A 17,222-nucleotide genomic window follows, 5' to 3' on the forward strand; every position below is an offset into this window, starting at 1 on the left:
GCCTGTTTTTTTTTTTTTTTTATCAATTTGGTTAATTTGGTATCACCGTGAGTCAGCATACTTTGAAAAGCATGAAGCGTGCAAAGCTGTACTTGTTCAAAGTAGCAGGGAGGTCCCTGTGCCTGAGCTTGCGGGGGGGAGGGTCTCAAAATTGCCACATCCTACTACAGCATCAATTCCAATGTTTTCTATTGCACTCTGCCTGTTGTTCACATTCATCTTGGTAAGCAGCTTTCCATAAAAGGAAATTGCCTCCTTGTAAGCAGGCGATTTCTGTTAATAATAGGGGGTATTGGCCGAATGACTGATTGTATCTAATAACTGACCAAACCAGGGGGAGTGAATGCCATCCTCAACTGCTGCCTTATGCAGCTTCCTTAAGGTATCATGAGAATATGGATTCCAGACATTGGAGCTCTGTTGTCCCTGATGGACGGTAACTGGGAAGAACTGTAGAAAATCATCCATTGTATCATAGGAGAGGGGCCTAGGTGGGAGGGGCTTCCATCCTCCTCTGGAAGGGAGGGGTAGATGGACTGGGGGAAACTTCCTTAGAGCTAGTGCAAGATGGTGGAAAGTAGCCATCGCCCCATAATGGCAGAGTGGAGGCTGCCTTAACTTCCTGGTTTTCATCAAAGCCAATACAAGATGGCAGAGGGTAGCTACCACCCCATAACAGTGGGGCAGGGGCGATCTTGACTTTCTGTTTTTCATCAGGGGGACCCTCAGACCCTAGTTCATCATTTTTTACATCATTATCAACAGTCATCATTTCCACATCAGAAGAGTTATCAGTTAGTTTGGTTTTGACTGGAAATGCCTGGGAGAGGCCATCCCAACCATCCTGTTGCTTTATTTGTTTATCTGTGTTTTTAAATATGAGATTATTCTGTTCAGGGGCATCGGGGGGAACTCCCTGGAGTGAGGCCAGAATGGCAGTCACTATGGGGTAGAACAGCCCAGATAATGGATGCCTCTCCCTGACTTCTTTCTTTCTGGCCATGAGTAGCACACGAGCCCATTGCTCCAGATCCCAACAGCAGGAATCTATAAACCAAGGAGCAAGAGCTAGCACTTTATCTAATATCTTAGTTAATTCCTTCTCTGTTGCCCTAATTTGCCTACTCCTGAGGAGAGAAACCAGTGCAGCAGGGTGGTGGCCAGCAGCAGCTGGATGACTATTCCCCATACTGGAGGTCACTCACCCTACAAGACATACCCAAAGGGACTCAGGAACCGTTCAAGGAGATGATAGGTGAAAACACCCAACCAAAGATAATGAGCCAGAGGAAAAAGAACAGCAAAATGAAACCAGCAAGCAACCATGGGGAGAGCACCTAGAAAGGGGGCATCGGGAGCCCAAGGTGCTACAGCTCAGAGTGTTTCAGCTCTGTGGAGAAGGGGTCCCAGACCCACATTTGGGCACCAGGTGTGGTCGCCGGCTGTGGCTGCTCTCCTCTGGCTATGGGCACTCTCCTGCTCTCTTAGTTCCTCCAATCAGTCATCCAGTCCAGACCCCAGGGCTGGTGAGGAGTCTGTGCCAGTGTCGCCGCATTCAGATGCAGGAGACCAGGTTCAGTGACACAGATCTGCTTTATTGCAGGAAGGCACAAGCTTATATACAGGTAGTGGTCCAATCACAGCACAGCAAGTAGGATACCTTATTAGCCTAACAGGCTTAGCATCCTATAAACATAACAGACTTAACGTCCTATCACAGAATAGTGGGTAGGGTGCCTCATTAGCATACTGGGTTTCAGATTACAGAGCCTGGATTCCTGGAAACCACGTGACCCTGACAGTTGCAATACCTAAGTGTTGCAATTTTGGATTCCAAGGGTGGTGATTAGGGAGTGACATCAGTCTTATGATCTGCCAATGGTAGCAAATGTCACAAGGCATTCCTTGTGGCTCCAGCGGTCAGGCTGTTGCCTCAGGCCTGCTGTATGGCTGTCAGTAATACTTTCACCCTAGGCTCAAGCCTGTCTCCCACATCCATCCACTGAATCTTGTCAGCCTATCTAGAGATCCTTGTTTTAGGAAGATCAGCTCTTCCTCGTCTAGCAGCAATCAGTTGTCAATATTCCTTTAGATAAGTTTGGAGTCTGTTGTTCATTTCCCAGTTCTATGCTGGGTTACTGTCTGGGAGTCTCTTGGACCACCCTGGCCAAGAGTGAACCTGAGCTCTGACTGCCGGCCATTTCTTCAGATCACTCTTTGAACTGTAATCCTGAGTCAAACATCATCCACTTATTTATTCAAACTATCTCTCCAGCATGAATTGGAGACCCACAGGCTTGTGCCCAACTTATCAGAAAATCTTACCCTTTGATTACTAGGCCTAAAATATCTCCTAAACACAATGCCAGGCATACTTCTCAGTTCTCAATGTTTTTAATGAGAATACAAATGCGAATTCAACCTATTTAGTGCTTATATAACTAATTCAAGCACACCAGCATTCATTCATTAATGTGGGCACAGGATAAATTAGGATCCCCAGGGATCAAGTTCAGGTCCCCAGTTCACAAGAGCACATTGCTCAGTGAGCTTCTTTGTATTATAAATTGTAGATTTTTGATGTAAGTTTAAGTAAAATAATTAGTCCAGATTCTTTCTAAGTCATAGCTAATATATATATATACATATATATATGATTATATAATTACAGAATTATATAATCTAATATATATCACAAAATTATCTAAAATGCTTATGAAAAGGGAGAGGCTTTAGAGGTGAGTCAATGTTAAAAGAGCATTTGTTGCTCTTACAGATGACATAGGTGTAGCTGCCCCAGCCTCTTGGAGCCCAGAAGACTCAAATATATTAGATATTGAACTACATTGCTGAAATTTTGCTTACATATGTTGGTTACAGCTTTTGAAATAAGAAAGTATGTAATTATTTTTTATTTCAAAGGAAACCAGAGTTGAGAATATGGGTCATTTTAAAGAGGCTTTGGGCTTTTAGGTGAAGGAATTATAAAGGACTTTGGGACTTCTAAAGATTTACTACATTTCATATTGTGATATTAATACTCACATGAGATCTTGGGGACCCAAAATAGTGAGTTTGTGGTTTCCTGGTGATTTTTTTGTGTGTGTGTCCAAAGTTTCACTTGCGCTGAGTAGCTTCAGTTGTCAGCTTGACACACCTAGGAATAGGGAAACTCAATGGAGGATTGTTTCTATCTGATTGGCTTGTGGCCATATCTATGAGGCATTTCTCTAAGTGGTGATTTATATCAGAAGGACCAGTTCATTGAGGACATTGCCATACCTGAACAGGTTTTACGTGATTGTACAAGAATGCTGGTAGATGAGTACAGTCCAGAAGAGCAAACCGGTAAACAACATTTCTTTGTGGTCTGTGCTCATGTTCCTGCCTCCAGATTCCTGCTTGAGATCCTGACTTAGCTGTCCTGGATAATGGACTGTAACTTATAAGTTGAAACAAAATCTTTCCTCCCTGATTAGTGAATATTCTGTTGCTGTGTTAAAACCACGTTATCTACACATCTTACAGAAAGGAAAGTTTATTAGGCTTATGGTTCCAGAGGATTAAGTGTCTACCATGAGATAGGAGGATGGGCAGGATGCAGTCAGGGCAGAAAGCCCAAACAAAGCCGCTAACTGGGGACCATATACTAAGTGATCAAATGCCTGAGGACAGTCTATGGGAGACACTCTTCATTGACATTAGCATATTCTCCTAGTTGTTTATAGTCAGTGTTTTTTTCATAGCAATAGGAAGCAAAGTAGAATAAGCCTTTCACTGAAGATGAGACCTTGACATATTAAGTGATAAGTTTATTTGCTATTGAATTTCATAGCATATTTTCACTTTTATATCCTTAGTAGAAGTCAATGTATTTTGATCCTGTATATTGTGCCAAAGCATGAGGGTCCAACTTTCTACATACAATGTGGTACATGTGGTAGATCAGGCAGATGTGTTATTTGTCAGGGCTGCCTGAATGCAGCCACACCCTGGGCCTATGAGTTCCCACTTCTGCAGCCTGACCTAGAGTAGGCCCACCTGTCCTGTCACTTTCGATTCTCGCCAAGATGGCGCCCAGCACAGGTCAAGGGGGAGGGATGGGGAAACTCATCCTGGACATAGGATTGGCTCCACCTGGCCCTGCCTCATTCCTGGCATACAGAGGGAGTGGCCCCTCAGCCCATAGGTCTGTGACACCAGAAGCAACGTCCACTCATGGCTCAACCTCCCCGCCGTGAGACTTTGCCTTTAAATACCTGTGCCTGCTGCAATAAAGTGTGTTCCTGCTCTGACTCGGCACCCGGCTCTGTGTGTTCCTTTTGAGCCGTGCACTCACCATCCCGCTCAGCCCCGAGGGGGAAAACGGATTATTGGCTGGCTCCGAGGATCTCTCTTTTTCCCTCCCCACGTGTTGGAACCTGAGATCTGGTGACCCCAACGTGATTCTTCGCTAATTCTTCACTGATGGGCCAATCGGTCTGTGGGTGAGTGACCCCCATAAGATATGGGGAAGGCAAATTCTAAGTTAGATTCTTCTCTTGAGGCGTTAAGGCTGCTGCTTAAGAGTTGTGGCCTCAGTCTGTCAGACCAACAGCAACCCAGGCCTGGGATTACATTAATGAGACAGAACCCTGGGTTGCCACTAGCAATCTCTTTGACTAGGAGACCTGGGACAGGGTAGAGAGACTCGTGAAAAGGTCCCAGATAGAAAAGGGTAAGATCCCACCCCTGGGAGTTCTCCCCATGATCTCAGCCCTCAAGGGCTGTTTCCCTCCTCGGCCCCCCATAAGAGGGGGGGCTGCTCTGAGTTTCCTAAGTTAGTTACCCCCCATCCTGATAAGGAAGCCACACAAAAAAAGGAGGACACACCAAAGGCCATGCAGAGGAAGGAGAGCCCACCGACCTCTCAGGGAAACCTTTATCCCTCCTTAGATCCCTTTGAGGTGGCCCCCAGCCCTTTAAACCCCCTGTTAAAAATGAGATGGAGGATAGCCAAAATTCCCCCCTAGGCGCGACGGCACCACCTGATTATGGTATTGAAGGAAAGTACCCCTTCGAGGAACCCCAATTATATCCCATCAACATTAACCTGGGGGGGGCACCGCCCAGCTATCTGGTATCCCTGGGAGGCCTCAGACATTAAAGAATTAAAGAAAGCCATCACGGAAGATGGCCCCGGGTCCCCTTGGGTAGAGACTTTGTTGCAAGGCTTGGTTTACCAGCCATGCACTGCCCGGGACTGGACGGATCTTGCTAGAGCTGTCCTTCCTAGCCCTCTCTTTATTAAATGGTCAGCTTTATATAAAGAGGAATGTAGACAACAGGCAGAGACTAACCGGGCCGCCAATCTTCCAGTACCCATTACCTTCAGCATGCTGACAGGAAGTACTGATGCCTATGCCACAGGGGTCCAGCAGTCTGCCATTCCCCCTCCATATCCTGACCAAGTTAGGGCTCTAGGCCTGCTGGCGTGGCAAAAGCTAGACTCTGGTCCCACAGAGCCTGCAGTTTGTGGGATATACCAAAAGGTGGGGGAGCCCCTTCATGAGTTTGTAGATAAAGTTGAAAAGAGCCTTAAGAGAAAGTTTCCCCTGGGCCGCTGCGGGACCAGTTTGTTAACATGCTCATATGGGACGGCATGGATACGGATCACCGCATGGCATGTGCTGGGCTTAAGGACTGCTCCATCAGCCGATGGATAGTCACCTCTAAAGATGTGGGGACAAAAGCAGGGCAGACCCAGGCCATGTCAGCCCTCCTCCAGGCCCAGATGCAGGCCCTCACACAGGCGCTAAAGGACGCCTTCCATAGGGAGGAACCTGCTGACCCACAGGAAAAGGGACGATGTTTCAATTGCAGCCAGACAGGGCATTTCCGCCGGCAATGCCCTAACCCATGTCCCAGGGACAACCCCAGACCTGCCCAGGATATCCCCTGCACTCCGTACCCAAAATGCAATAAAGGTTTCCATTGGGCCAAAGATTGCAGGTCAAAATATAATATACGGGGAGAGTCTTTAAACTCCTCGAGGGGCGGCCCCCAGCCCCATTAAACAAGTGGAAGAGACATGTGCAAGCCCACTGGACAGTTCCTCTCATCCCTGGGCTGAGGCCCAAGATGACTTTAACCATTGGGAGTAAAACCTTTAAATTTCTCATTGATACTGGTGCGGATCGCACAGTAATTAGAAAAGAAGTTCTGCATTCCTGGCAGCTGGTGCCTGGCCCATCCTTACTGGGCATGGGCGCACAATCCACATTGTGGGAAATGGCCACATGGCTGCCCTGGATTGATCCCAATGGAAGTCGTGGAGAGGTGCGTCCTCTTGTGGTCTCTGGCTTAACTGCCAATCTTTTAGGACAGGACATCTTGGGAGAAGCTGAGGCCTTTATTACCACTGACCATAAAGCCTCCTACAATGACCTCCTCGACACTGAGGAATTAGAACAACAATTTGGGGATGAGAGGGCCGCTCATTCTAATTACAGGGATGACCCCTACTTTGAACATCTTAGAAACAGGCACCCCCGGGTGCACCCCCAATCCTAAGGGCCACTGCTCAGCCTCCATCGTTCCCAATTACTTGGATCTCAGGAGACCCTGTATGGGTTGAGCAGTGGCCTCTACCCTCTAACAAACTACAACAACTCCATCAGTTGGTTCAGGGCCAATTAGATCTCAGACATATTAAACCTTCTACTAGACCCTGGAACTCACCTGTTTTTGTTATAAGAAAAAGCAATGGGACCTGGAGACTCCTCCAGGACTTGAGGGAGATCAATAAAAGAATGGCCCCTATGGGCAACCCCCCCCCAGAGGGGAATGCCCTGGATCCCCGCTATCCCCTCCTCCTTCACCCTGGCCGCCATAGATATTAAAGACTGTTTTTTCTCAATACCTCTACACCCAAAAGACACAGAAAAATTTGCCTTCTCAGTGCCCTCATTAAACTTCAGAGGGCCAGACTTGAGGTTTGAATGGTCCGTTTTGCCACAGGGCATGGCTAACAGCCCTGCCATTTCTCAGTATTATTTGAGCCATACCTTTGCCTCTATGATAAAGAGGCCAGATGTTCTATTTTATATTTATATGGATGATATAATCTTGGGGAGTCCGAATCCCAATGACCTCCATGGCCTAATTCCTGAATGTATAGCCCTATTACAGGACCATAATTTCAACATGGCCCCGGACAAAATCCAAACTGTCCTGCCACTAAAGATATTGGGAGCCTCTCTCTCACTTGATACTGTGTCACCTAGCAAGCCACAACTTACCACTCAGGATACCTTCAACCTCCCTCAGCTTCAAAAGCTACTTGGAGAGATCAATTGGCTTAGACCTTGGATTCCTATATCTACTGAGGAATTAATTCCCTTGTTTGACCTCTTGCGAGGCCTTGACTTAACCTCCAGGGTAAAGTTACCACCCCAGTGCCTACAAATTCTAGCTAAAATCCAGCAATCCATAAATGAGGACACTCTAAAAAGATTTGATCCTGACGACCCCATGTCTCTTTATCTTTTCATTGGAAGTACACTGTGCACCGCTCTCTTGGCACAAGAGGGCGAGCCCATACAATGGATCCATTTATCCTTGGGTGAACTCCTCGAGTTTATTCCATGGTCAACCAAATAGCTGATTGCATTATCAAGGGAAGGGACACAGCAGTCTAGCTGTTTGGCATTGAGCCTCATACCATTATTACCCCCTATAGATTGACAGATTATACATGGCTTCAAAGAAACAAATTACCCCCTATAGATTGACAGATTATACATGGCTTCATAGAAACAATGAGGGAATCGTGCTGGCTCTCGAGGGATTTTTTTGGCAAAATTGACTGCCACTATGGCCCTTATAAGTGGATGAGCTTCTTCTCAAGGTTGGAGTGGGAGCCACCTAGACTTTTTCTTTCTCAACCCAATCCTGAATTCCTAACTGTGTTTACTGATGGAGGGCATCTAGGAGCCTCCCTGGTCATTTATCCTCCCCTAAAGCAGGGACAAGCTCCTGTACCCATTAAATCAGTCTCCCGCCAGGTTGAGGGATCGCCACAATTTAAAGAACTCTTTGCTGTTGTCATGGCGTTGGACTCCATATCTGAGCCTTTCAACCTATTCTCAGACAGCCTATATGTGGTTAATTTACTGCCCCACCTAGTGGAGGCTCACATTAGGTTGGACTCCAATCCTATATCCCCTCTAATGATTCAAGCCCACACTCTACTTAAACTCAGATTAAATCCAATATACCTCCAACATCTTAGAGGCCATCGAAATATGCCAGGATTCCTCTCAGAGGGAAATAAAATAGCTGATCAACTGGCCTCTTCTTGCCAGGGCTACACAATGTCTGAGGCTACTCAATTCCACCAATTGACAGATGTAAACTGGAGGGGACTTAGACAAAAATTTCCTCAGGTGGCAGTTAAAGACTTAAAAAAAATATCGTTCGCACATGCCGATCCTGTCAGCCCTTTGTTCAAGTTTCTCCACTCTAAAATGCGGGAGTCAACCCTCGAGGCCTCCGACCCAACCATTTGTGGCAAACCGATGTCACACATTATGCCCCCTTCGGAAAATTAAAGTATATCTTCCTGTCTGTCGATTCATTTTCACACGCCTGCTGGGTGACTGCCCATGCTGGAGAAAAATCCAGACATGCAATTAGTCATATATTAGAGTGCTTTGCCACCCTTGGGTTACCCAATCAAATCAAGACAGACAATGGCCCCTGCTTCGCAAGCAAGCCATTTACTAAATTCCTCCAAACATGGAAAATCCAACACTCCACAGGCATCCCCTACAATCCTAGGGGACAAGCCATTGTAGAGAGAGCCAACCAAAGTTTAAAATGTCAATTACAAAAACAAAAGGGGGAGTCCCTGCCTCCTCATGATCAACTAATACCTAAAATATTCTAAATTTTTCCAAAGAAGACCAGTATTTGTCCCCCTTCCAAAAACATTGGTCCTCATCTACCAGCTATAGCTCCATTCTGGTCAAATGGAGAGACCTGCTCACTGGAGCATGGAGAGGACCAGACACACCTCTTACAGCGGGAAGAGGGTTTGGGTGTGTATTCCCTCAAAATGAAAAGAGACCTCTCTGGGTGCTGGTGAGGAATATTAAATATTTGCCCCAACAAGGGGACCATGATGATAACCCGTCCAGGGAGTGTTTCACCCCTGAGGATGGTTCCTCTGTTTCTCCCTCAGGGACAATAAAGGATGTGGACGCTGCTACTCTCAACACTTCTGATTCCCATCCCGCCCAGGGATCAAGGATTTGGAAACCCCAATGCTGCAGCAAGGCAACTGGAGGCCCAATATGAAAATCTCTGTCAAACCCCTGCCAATATCACCTGCCTCCTGCGTTTGGGCCTCACCCTATCCTAACACCTCTCAGATTGATGTGGGAAGTGTTCCCTTTACATCCTGTGGCTCAAATATCTCCACATTGACTAACATTGATTCCTGCCCCCCTGCCGGTATGATCCTGGTTTGTGGAGGAGGGTGGGCCCACAGCTTCCTGCCAGCCAACTGGACAGGCCTTTGTGCCCTCGCCGTCTTGTTTCTGGACATAGACATTATACCGGGAGGTGAGCCCCTCCCTATTCCTTCCTTTGACTATATAGGAGGTAGGAGCAAAAGAGCAATTCAAATGATCCCCCTATTGGTGGGCTTAGGAATAACTGCAGGAATAACCACAGGGACCGCAGGGTTGGGAGTGGCCACTCATATGCACAGGAAACTCTCCCTACAATTAATCCATGATGTACAACTTCTCTCTGATACCATCCTAGACATCCAAAAACAGTTAGATTCCCTGGCTGAGGTGGTCTTACAAAATAGGAGGGGACTAGACTTACTAACTGCCAAAAAGGGAGGGATATGCTTATTTGTTTGGGCCTCACCCTACCCTAACACCTCTCGGGTTGATGTGGGAAGTGTTCCCTTTACATCCTGTGGCTCAAATATCTCCACATTGACTAACAGATTCCTACCCCCCTGCCGGTACTAACAGATTCCTACCCCCCTGCCTGTATGATCCTGGTTTTTGGAGGAGGGTGGGCCCACAGCTTCCTGCCAGCCAACTGGACAGGCCTTTGTGCCCTCACTGTCTTGTTTCCGGACATAGACATTATACCTGGTGGTGAGCCCCTCCCTATTCCTTCCTTTGATTATATAGGAGGTAGGAGCAAAAGAGCAATTCAAATGATCCCCCTATTGGTGGGCTTAGGAATAACTGCAGGAATAACCACAGGGACCACAGGGTTGGGAGTGGCCACTCATATGCACAGGAAACTCTCCCTACAATTAATCCATGATGTACAACTTCTCTCTGATACCATCCTAGACATCCAAAAGCAGTTAGATTCCCTGGCTGAGGTGGTCTTACAAAATATGAGGGGATTAGACTTACTAACTGCCGAAAAGGGAGGGATATGCTTATTTTTACAGGAAAAATGCTGCTTTTATGCCAACAAGTCTGGAATCGTCCAAGATAAGATAAAAAAAAAAAACTCCAGGAAGATTTAGAAAAAAGAAGAGGAGAGCTCAAGTAAAGTCCACTCTGGACCGGTCCACATGGCTTTTTACCCTATCTCCTCCCCCTACTTGGCCCTGTCTCCGTGTTCCTCCTTGTCCTCACTGTCAGACCCTGTATATTCAATAAGTTTATGGGGTTTGTTCACCAGAGAATAGAGGCAATCAACCTACACCAGGTGGAGATACATTATCAGAGATTAGCCCAGTCGGCCAATGAGCCATATGAACCTTCCCTCCAGGAACTCTGTCAAGAGGCCCTGCCCCTCGAGAGTCTCGAGTCTAATGATGGGTAAGATCCCTCCCAGGCTGATGAACCTAAGACAGGGGCCATGAAAGACTATCATGGTTACCCAAGGATGGGCAACTTCAAAACCTGAGGAGGGACAACCTAAGACAGGACTCGAGACCCAGTCTTTCAGCTGAGCCCCATGTTACTCAATGAAGGGTAAGATCTCCAGATGGAGACAACCTAAGATAGAAAACATGGCTGATATAAAAACAAAAGGGGGAGATGTCGGGGCTGCCTGAATGCAGCCACCTGGGCCTATGAGTTCCCACTTCCGCAGCCTGACCTAGAGTCGGCCTACCTGTCCGGTCACTTTCGGTTCTCGCCAAGATGGCGCCCGGCACAGGTCAAGGGGGAGGGATGGGGAAACTCATCCCTGACATAGGAGTGGCTCCACCTGGCCCTGCCTCATTCCTGGCATACAGAGGGAGTGGCCCCTCAGCCCATAGGTCCGCGACACCAGAAGCAACTGTCACTCATGGCTCAAACTTCCCACCGTGAGACTTTGCCTTTAAATACCTGTGCCTGCTGCAGCAAAGTGTGTTCCTGCTCTGACTCGGCACCCGGCTCTGTGTTCCTTTTGAGCTATGCACTCACCATCCCGCTCAGCCCCGAGGGGAAAAATGGATTATCGGCTGGCTCTGAGGATCTCTCTTTTTCCCTCCCCGCATGTCAGAACCTGACAGTTATTGAAACTGAAGCACTAAAAAATATATATATTCACTGGGATGAGCCAATAACCAAGATTTCATTTTTTTTCTCTCTCTTCCAATTTTTTAAAATAATTTTTCTTTTTATTGAATTTTTGAAAAGTTCATCCAATATACTTTGATGGTATTTAGATCCCTCTCCTATCTACACCTTCTCTACCACCCCCCCATCTTTATTTCTTGTTGTGTGTACTTGGGATATGTAGTATTTGATAAAAGAATGGCTGGTGGATGGTCACACCATTTAAATATATTACTGTGATGTAGGGGACTCAGAGAAACTTCTGAGGAAAACTTTGGGATACCATTTTACTATTGTTTTTCCCTGTTACCAGGTACCAAGAAAACAATATTTATTCAGCTGGAGTTTACTCCAGACAGATATACTCAACATACCTTATAGTTTGCAATAAAATCTTCCATGTCCCTGTTTTTTTGTCATATCCAAGATACCAACCTGCATAACTGGACAACATAGTATTAGGTGAAGAGTGTGGAGTAGGACTTGAGTTTCCATCATCCATGATAGCTTTTCTGAGGTTTATTCCATATACACAATCCCATGCACTTGCTGTCACTGGATCATCATTTGTTGCCTGCTAAGACCACCACTGTTAACAGGAATTTGAGCTCTTCTACCCTTCCTATCCCTTGATCAAAACACAAGTACATTTTTCAAAGGTCTCAATTCAGGTGCATTTCACCAGGGTAATATGTGGTCATAAATTAAATGTTCACAGGGATATTATGTAATATTCTGTGAATTCCAGGAAAAAAAAAGGAAACCCAAAAAAAAACGTATCTCAGAAAGCAGCAGTCTGGAGCTCAGTCTTCTCATGATGGCTACTTTTTTCTGTGCCATGCTTGCATCTTGAGAAATGCAGACCTCTTTGTCAAGTGATTGCATACTACGCAGCTGTCAGATATTGAAGTCCAGACTCCTTTCTATGTAGCATGGCTTCCCTTTCCTTTCTCCCTGGTGAGTCTCTATCTTTTTCCTTCTTCATTATATGCTTTTCCCCCAGGCCACACTGGATTCAATGATGATGTATCATTTCTTGTCCTGTTCCAAATCCCAGAGTCTAGGGTCTTTCCGTGTGTCTGTTCAATATTTAAATTCACCTTCAACGATAGCAGCTGGCTCAGAGAACAATTCTATTAAAAATCAGGATATTGCCAAAAGATTTCCCTTTACATTTTAACTTTGAAAAAATTAGTTGTAATAGAATACTCTAGGATTTCCTGCCAATGTAGAAACATTATAAGTATAAAACCAAATAAATGATAATTCTTTGTCTTGTATGGTCCAACCATACTTCTTTACATTCTTTTAAATAAAATGTAAATGGAGATTCAAGGGATGATTCAGTTGGTAAAGCACTTGCCTTATATGTACAAAGCCTGAATATGACTTCCAGAACCCATGTAAATATGCTGGATGCTGTGGTGTGTACTCTAAATGCCAGCAGTGGAGAGGCAGAGGAAAGAGGATCCCTGAATGTGCTGTCCATTAGCATAGTAAAATTTGTGTGCTCTAGTCCAAGGAGAGACCCTGTCTCCAAGGAGTTAGATAGCTTTCCTGAGGAATACACCTGGAGTTTGTCTTTCATTCAAGCACACAGATGAGCATATGTACACACATATGCACTTGCACATTCATGCATATGCACATACATACATGTACACATGCATACACTAAGAATGTATTATATAACAGAAAAATTTTAAATAAATCAAATAAATTAACTCTTTTCAAATATTGCCACTCAGTTTTTATATTCAAATAAATGTTAAACAAAAGATTGAAAATAGGGAACAAAATTGTACAGGAATTTGATCATTTCTGAAAATGAAACAGATTTTATTTGTGTTTTGTGATTCCTCAGATATAAGCATATTGTCCTTTAAATCCAACATTGCTAATTTCAAATAATAATGCACTCCACAAAAATAGATTTATTTTTGTTATGCCATAAAGGAATGTAAATAATATAAATACATATTACATTCCAATTCAATTATATTAATATTCAATAAGAAAGGCAATTTTAGAAAAAGGAATTCTTGTAAAAGAAAAATAATCTTCTGTCCAACTTCAATTGTTCTGTTATACTGTACTTAATAGAAACTCAGTATCTTATTTGAGGCATTGGAAGGACAAGTCTTCCCACAATAAATCAAGCCATTTAGTCAAAACTTTTAAAAACAAGCAAACAAACAAAAAAAATCTGTCAGGCAAATTTTAAAACACCCACTATTGAATGGTAAGTCTATAAAAATGAAAAAGAGTATCTATTATTAAAATAATCAGGGAACATCTGGCCTATGATTAAGCTTATCAGCTGACTCATCTTTTTGCCTGTTATCCTAAAAAGAGTAATTCTTCTACTAGCAAAAGCCTTTGTGACTTTTAGTCACCAAATACAAATTTCAAACTACCATTGTCTCTCAGTGAAATATGAAGTTTCAATACCGTAAATTTCACATGGGAAAAAGTAGTAAAAACCTGAGAAATTCAAGAGTGATCTAGTGTGTTGAAGCACTTTCAATGTAACTTTTCCTTCTTTCAATTAGCATAAGGCAATATTATTTCTGGAAAACTCTTTAAACCCCTAAACATTTCTAGAGCCCTCTACAAGTGGTTGGAAGTAAGATCACCATTTTTCCCCATTATTTTATGCCCTTCCTAAATTGGGGTTCAAATACAAGTCATCACTATCTCTCATGAATTTGTCCTCTCTCTTCTCTGACCCTTACAAATGTGTTCAGATTCTCCACCACGCTGTTATTCTATATTCATCAGCAATGATAAATTCTACTAAATGATGATGAGTGGAGGGGAACTGCAGCATCCAAAGCCACACAGAACAGCACAACACCAGATCAAAGAGAAAATGGCTGTTTCCATGTTTGCCGATCAGTGCCCACACCAATATAGTCTATAGATGAATTATATGTGTTTTAGGTCTGTTCTGTGAGTTCCATTTCATCCAATGGATCTGTTTTCTGAACTAATAGATCACAATGAATTTCAAATTTTTGTTTATAATTTATTTATTATTTTTATTTTATGAGTTAGTTATGCCCACATGTAGGTACATCCACCCGTGCCATGCGATGCCCGCAGAGGACAAAAGAGGCTGTTGGATCCCCTGGAACTGGAGTTACAGACAGCTGTTAGCTGCCGTGTGGGTGCTTGGATTCGAACCCAGGTCTTCTGCAAGAACAGTCAGTGTTCTTAACCGCTGAGCCCTCTTTCTGGCCCCAGAATTTCAAATTATTTTGTCAAGAAAAAATTTCCCAGTCTCAGTTGAAGTTCTCCCAACTACAGTGCAAAATAGTCATTCTTTATTGCAAAAGAAAGAATCATCAAACTTTCTGAAACAAAAGTCATGCAAAAAAATTAAAAAGTAGAAATAGTCTTACATAAATTCATGTTTTATCAAGGAATCATGGATAATGAAATTCCAAGCAACAAATCTTACTGTTCATTTTTATGATCAAATAATAGTAATAAAATTAAGTAGACAGCTTAGTAGAAATGGTGATAAAATTAGAATCAAGGAGCTAATAAATTATTCTGGAATTTGTAATTAGTGTCTGCGTGGCAGGGTCTCTATTAAGCTTTCAAACAAACAAATCTGAAAATAAGACAATTACCAAATTTAAAGAATTTAAGCTTAAATGTAAATAACACTTAATGTATGCTACTCAATACAGTCATTCTTGGTGCTATAATAATAAGAAAAAATCAAGATTGATCAAAACTTTTTCATTGTAAAGGTTTTTTTCAGGGCACTTTTAACATCTTTGTTCCTCAAGCTGTAGATTAACGGGTTCATCATAGGCACCACAATGCTATAAAAGACAGAAGATACTTTTTCCTCATTTACAGATCCAGCTGAAGAAGGTTTGAGATACGTAAATGTACATGACCCAAAGAACAGAGAAACAGCAAGTATGTGTGAACTGCAGGTGCTGAAAGCTTTAAACCTGCCCTCAGTGGACCTTATGTGGAGGATGCTGGAGAGAATGAAACTATAGGAGGTAAAGATGGTTACTGTGGGAATGATGATATTTTTCCCTATTATAATGAACATCTCCATCTCATTGACATAGGTGCTGGTACAGGAGAGCTGCAGCAAAGGGAGGAGATCACAGAAATAGTGGTTGATGGTGTTTTTATCACAGAAAGTCAGTCTCAGTATGCATCCAGTGTGGATCATGGAGTCAAAAAGTCCCATGAAATATGAACCAAGCACAAGATAGGAACACACCTTAGGAGACATGACAATTTTATACAAGAGTGGATTGCAGATGGCCACGTAGCGATCATAGGCCATTGTTGTCAGCAGATAGCATTCAGAAATGATAAAAAAACAAAAGAAGTAGAGTTGGGTCATACATCCCACATAAGAGATAAGGTTTCTCTTTAGTATAAAATTCATCAGCATTTTAGGTACAGTCACAGATGAATAACACAGGTCCATGCAGGACAAGTTAAAGAGGAAAAAGTACATGGGGGTGTGCAGATGAGAGTTCAGTACAATTAGAATGATCAAAATCAAATTTCCCAATTCAGTTATCATATACATCATCAGAAAGAGTAAGAACAGGGGTATTTGCAGTTCTGGTTGGTCTGTTAACCCCACCAAGATGAATTCGGTTACCAAGGAGACATTTTCCAAAGCCATTCTTCTCTAAGTGAATCTGTAAAGCAATTGGTGAAATTAGATGACAGCAGCACAGGCAACCTTTCCTTATCCTTCCTATGGGTTAGACGTAAACTCTTCTGTCCAAGGACCCCACTGATACTGTACAAAAAACATACAGATAAAGTGAAAATAACTTTGCAAGGCAGGTTTTACTCCTCCAAAAGAGCGCATTGCATCATTTACTTCCAATAAGCACACCAGAACTGGAAATTTGATAGGTTTTATCTGCAACACAGGAATATTACATATTTTCCCCATTGTCTGGGTCCCAACCTCACGGTCTTTATTGATTGACTAACTTAAAAGGATTTGATGCTTATGAAAGGGAAGGAGAAGGGGAAAGTTTTGGAGGAAAGGGAAATGGCTCTACTGTAGGCCGTTGGGCAGCAAGGCGTGTGTAAACAAAAGTTGCATGGGAAATCTTTAAAAGATTTTACGTCTTATTTTAAACAAATGTTTTTCAGTGTTTGACAGAAAAGACTGATGTTTAATGTTCTTTGCAAATCTCTCCCCTATTTTGTAAACATTCTTTCTTTTTGAACTCATTAAGAAAATGTTCACCTCCCTAATTAAAATACACATATGCAGATTTATGAATGTGAGTATTTCGATAGGGTATTAAGAGGCCTGGTAAATGTATTCTACCTTATTAACTTGGGTACTCTGAACATCTTCAAACCTGTTAAAATGGTATCTTAGTTCTCATAATGTTTTATAAAACCTTTAAATGCAATCATTTATACAAAATCACATTCATTAATCATAAGACAAATATGTTATTAAGCTGTAACATTTTATGTTATTTACATAGATTTATATTAGAATTTCTAACCAAAACTTCTAAATATGTACATGTATTAATTAAAAATTTTATTACAATTGTATACTTGCCAGAAATAACAAAAAATGTAATTTTTTTGAAAGTATTCTTAATATAAAACTGTTTATTGCAAGGT

The 17,222-nt window shown here is 43.1% G+C and overlaps 1 protein-coding gene across 1 annotated transcript; it reads right to left on the bottom strand.

The window, feature by feature from the left end:
• Nucleotides 1–15,312: 15,312 nt before the first annotated feature.
• On the bottom strand, nt 15,313–16,245 carry LOC103740350 (olfactory receptor 8B3-like). The gene has a single exon (XM_008840933.1). It carries the CDS (start codon nt 16,243–16,245, stop codon nt 15,313–15,315), a length of 933 nt encoding a protein of 310 aa, XP_008839155.1.
• Nucleotides 16,246–17,222: the final 977 nt, after the last annotated feature.

Source organism: Nannospalax galili, unplaced genomic scaffold (assembly GCF_000622305.1).
Source record: "Nannospalax galili isolate Female #2095 unplaced genomic scaffold, S.galili_v1.0 scaffold881, whole genome shotgun sequence".
In the NCBI taxonomy this organism is placed as follows: domain Eukaryota; kingdom Metazoa; phylum Chordata; class Mammalia; order Rodentia; family Spalacidae; genus Nannospalax; species Nannospalax galili.